The sequence below is a fragment of the Fulmarus glacialis genome, unplaced genomic scaffold (assembly GCF_000690835.1).
Source record: "Fulmarus glacialis isolate BGI_N327 unplaced genomic scaffold, ASM69083v1 scaffold9096, whole genome shotgun sequence".
Lineage (NCBI taxonomy): Eukaryota > Metazoa > Chordata > Aves > Procellariiformes > Procellariidae > Fulmarus > Fulmarus glacialis.
In genome coordinates, this window is record NW_009218717.1 from 363 (window position 1) to 4,804 (window position 4,442).

Genomic DNA, 4,442 nt, shown 5'->3' on the forward strand with positions numbered 1-4,442 from the left:
TGTCGAGCTCAGGTGCTAGGTATCGTAACTGCAAGCCCTCCCTTCGTGTCGACAGTCAAGGTGAGCTACGTAGCAGAAAGAGGAGATCCTGCAAACCGGCAGGCGTGCGATGGCGCCTTTGGGAATTTTACTGCCCAAAATTGTGCCGGCGGACAAAGTAATGCAGTGTTCCTGTAGGCAGAAGCGCGGTCCAGCGCTGCCCAAGCTGTGGGGCACAATCCGGTCTCAGCTGAGTGCTGGGGGAGGTGGGGACGCTGGGAAGTGGCTTTCTCTGATGCTCTTTATCGCTTAGTTTTAAATACAACAAACTCCTTCCTGGAAGACCAAGATTTTACTTACCCTGGGTGAGGGCAGGTGGCTTGACGCAGAAACGGGTGTGCTTTTGCGGGCTTAGGGGCTTGTGGCCCAGGAGCTGCTGCTGCTCACCAAGGCCTGGACCCTTCCTCTCTCTTGAGGCGTGTTGGCATTGCTGCTATTTGCTGCTCACTGGTAGGTTTTACTCTTCTCTAAGTTGATACCAGGTTTTACTGGGCATCTCTAGAAAGACTGGAACTTTTCAGTAAGCAAAACCCCTGTGATGCTCTGTAGTAGGCCAGGCAGCACCTCTGGTGTAGGTTGTTTGGCTGCAGTGTACTTTTATTCCGTGGTTTGGTAGGAGTTTCAGCCGAGCCATTGCTTTAACACTTCTTTTATCTTCACAGAGAGTGCTGTGCACGATACCTGCGGGTTCTGTGTTTTGTCTGTGGATAGGATAACGTTGAGCACAAACCTTCACCTGAGCTCTCTGGCTCTTCCTAGTCTACAAGTGCTGCCTGGAGAGGGGGAAATCTCTTACATGCATCCCTTGGGTAATGTGCCCAATATCCGAGCTGCAGGAGGAGCACAACAGCTTCACAGGGGTGTTTCAGCTGGGGTGGGACCAGGTTGGGATCTGCCTTGGTATCTGTAAAATCTAACCCAGCAGCTTCTTGATTGCACAGTATTTGGTGTACCTCAGCCCGTGAGACCGATCTCCAGCCAGCGGGAGATCCAGCGACTGACAGCGTACAGGGTAACAGCTGAGCTGGCTGGGACCTGGGCGGTTGTGCTGCCTCTCGTGAGAGCACGCCGCTCAAACGCATACCTGGCTGTGGCCGGGCAGAGCCTGACCCTTTGCGGGCTGAGCACGCCTTGTCCCAGGCCCTTTGCACAGCAACAAGACGGGCTTCGGTTCTGGTTAGCTCCCCCACCCTGGCTTCCTGGTAGCTTTGCAGGGACGCAGGAGAGTTTTCAAAGTGAGCCATAGGGGGAGGTTGACTAAAGAGTTGCCCGTCTTTCCTCCAAGACCTGACATGAGCTGTCTTCTTCCTTGCAGAGAGTGCTGCTCCCTGGGCTGCCTCCCTCGCCCTTCCCAAATGTGAGCACATCGCAGCCAGCTCGGAGAAGGGCCTCCTCTTGTCTTCAAGGCACTTGCTTCTGCCTCCTGTTTTTTTGTCCAAAAAAGAAAAAGCCAAACCAAACCAGTCCACAAAGAACTTGTGCTGATCTAAGGAGGAGGCTGTGGAGTCTCAGTCACCTCTTTGCCTCCCAAGATCCTGGCTGTGGGCTGGATTTTCTGTCCTCGACTTCAGGGGATCAGCTACGGGGAGTCAGGATCTTGGATACTTTTGATTTTTGTTTTTACTTGAACCCTTTCAACCGAGAAGCTGAAGCTGTCACTGCTAAAATCCCGTTTTTTTTTCCCAAGCATGTCAGAAAGCTGGCAGCAGCAACAGCAGCAACCACAGCAGCCGCCGCCACCGCAGCAGCACCACACTGGGGCAGCCGCCCTCCCAGAGCACTCCATCCCGCCCAGCACTGCTGACAACCCCTTGGGCTGTGCTGTCTACGGCATCCTGCTCCAGCCGGACCCCGGTCTGCAGCACCACCAGCACGCCGCCATCCAGGCTGGAGAGCCATCCCACAAATGTGGTGTGTGCGGCCATGACCTCGCTCACCTCTCCAACCCTCATGAGCACCAGTGCTTGCCAGGCCATGACCGCTCTTTCCAGTGTACCCAGTGCCTGAAGATCTTCCACCAGGCCACCGACCTCCTCGAACACCAGTGCATCCAGGTGGAGCAGAAGCCCTTTGTGTGTGGCGTCTGCAAGATGGGCTTCTCCCTCCTGACCTCGCTGGCGCAGCACCACAATGTCCACAACGGCAATGCCATGAAGTGCTCTATCTGTGAGAAGACCTATAAGCCTCCCGAGGCAGAGCATTCGCAGCCTCTCGACCCCTCAGAGAAGCCCTACAGCTGCTCCATCTGTCAGAAAACCTTCAAGCACCTCTCGGAGCTGTCCCGGCACGAGCGCATCCACACGGGTGAGAAGCCGTACAAGTGCACGCTGTGCGACAAGAGCTTCAGCCAGTCGTCCCACCTGGTGCACCACAAACGGACGCACAGCTCGGAGCGGCCCTACAAGTGCACAGTGTGTGAGAAGACCTTCAAGCACCGCTCCCACCTGGTGCGCCACATGTACGCGCACTCAGGGGAGCACCTCTTCAAGTGCAACGTCTGTGAGCTGCACTTCAAGGAGTCGTCAGAGCTGCTGCAGCACCCTTGCACGCCCAGCGGGGAACGGCCCTTCCGCTGCGGTGAGTGCCAGAAGGCTTTCAAGCGTCCCTCGGACCTGCGGCAGCACGAGCGCACGCACAGCGAGGAGCGGCCCTTCAAGTGCGACCTCTGCCAGATGAGCTTCAAGCAGCAGTATGCGCTCATGCGCCATCGCCGCACGCACAAGGCCGAGGAGCCCTTCAAGTGCAACCTGTGCGAGAAGGGCTTCGTGCAGCCCTCGCATTTGGTGTACCACCAGCACGTGCACGGCATAGAAAACCTCTTCAAGTGTAACGTGTGCCAGAAAGGCTTCAACCAGTCCTCGGAGCTGCTGCGGCACAAGTGCGTGCAGAACGCGGAGCGGCCCTTCAAGTGCGCGGTGTGCAACAAGTCCTACAAGCGGGCCTCGGCTCTGCAGAAGCACCAGCTGGCCCATTGCGCCGAGAAGCCGCTCAAGTGCACGCTCTGCGAGAGACGTTTCTTCTCCTCCTCCGAGTTTGTGCAGCACCGCTGCGACCCGGCCCGCGAGAAGCCCCTCAAGTGCCCCGACTGTGAAAAGCGGTTCAAGTACGCCTCGGACCTGCAGCGCCACCGGCGCGTGCACACGGGCGAGAAGCCCTACAAGTGCCCCTCCTGCGAGAAGGCCTTCAAGCAGCGCGAGCACCTCAACAAGCACCACAGCGTGCACGCCCGGGAGCAGCAGTACAAGTGCATGTGGTGCGGGGAACGGTTCCTGGACTTGGGCCTGCTGCAGGAGCACAGCGTCCAGCACACGGCCGAGGGCGCCTACCAGGTGGCTGCCTGCTTGCCGTGAGCCTGCCGCCCCTCGGCGGCTTTCAGCTTGCGTGTGACGCTCCTGAGCCTTGGCCTCCCATTCCCTCTCCTCGGTTGTAGACGGTCTCCAGGGAGTTTGGGGGAAATGGGAGGTATGGTGGGCGGGCAGGTAAACTTTCCTCTGGCCTCTGTGGTTGATAGGCCACCTGTATCACAGGGGCGACGGACGACGTGACAAGCTCGAAGGGGTGGAGAGGAGAGGAGGGAGGTGGGAAGAGGAAACAATGCCTGTAGTTGCCTGGTGTCCCCTGGGCTGTAGTTCACGCTGTACCTGCAGTTCCAGTGCTGGGAGCTCAGCTGCCCGTTGTGGGCAGCAGCCCTTCGCGTGTGGCCTCTTTCCCCTGCCCTGCCTGGCGGGGTCGGCGGGGAGGGCTGGGTAACTCTCCTCCTGGAGAGGGCTTGGGAGCAAGGCAGAGTCAGCCCTCTCTTATCCCGGGGTACGCTGCTCGGCGAGGAAGTAGAAGGCTTCCGCTGCTGGGATCTCCCGACTTTCTCGGTCCAAGCTCAATTGAGAGGACCATTTCAGATCATTAGCGTTGATTGACTGCTCCAACCTCCCCTGCTCTCCCTCTTTCTAGAGCATAGAAAGGGAAAAGCCATGGGCTGCACAGCTCCAAAAAGCACTTTGGCATTTCTGCTTCTGCAGTCGCTGGCTGTCACACTCTGCAAGGGTTCTGAGCCTGCCCGCCCCCCATCCCTGCCAGCAGCAAGCGCTGCGCCACCACCAGAGCGCGTGGTGAGGAGAGCCTCCGTGCCCTGCTCCTGCCCGAGAGCCTGGCGTTTAAGAGCAGCTTCTTGAGGGACCTAGCTCTCCTGCCAAAACTTGCCTCCAGCCCCAGGCCCTTTCCCTCTTTGCACCGCTTGGGCTGTTAGCATACCTCCAGGGGGGTCAGGCAAAGGGCCGTCCCAGCAGTTCGAACACTAAAGGGTGAGGCGAACACTACTAATAACCTACAACTTTGGAGATGTTACCATCGTCGACGGTAACCCACGCTGTGTGCCGGGAGCTTGGTGTCTGATTTGCTGGAGGGGA

At 58.3% G+C, this 4,442-nt stretch overlaps 1 protein-coding gene across 1 annotated transcript in view; it reads left to right on the forward strand.

The window, feature by feature from the left end:
• The window catches only part of ZNF319 (zinc finger protein 319), a 3,935-nt gene extending 351 nt beyond the window's left edge, over nt 1–3,584 (forward strand). The window contains exon 2 of the mRNA XM_009580122.1: nt 1,355–3,584. Coding sequence (XP_009578417.1) covers nt 1,728–3,389 — 1,662 coding nt within the window. The 5' untranslated portion in view covers nt 1,355–1,727 and the 3' untranslated portion in view covers nt 3,390–3,584. The remainder of the gene's footprint in view (nt 1–1,354) is intronic.
• Nucleotides 3,585–4,442: the final 858 nt, after the last annotated feature.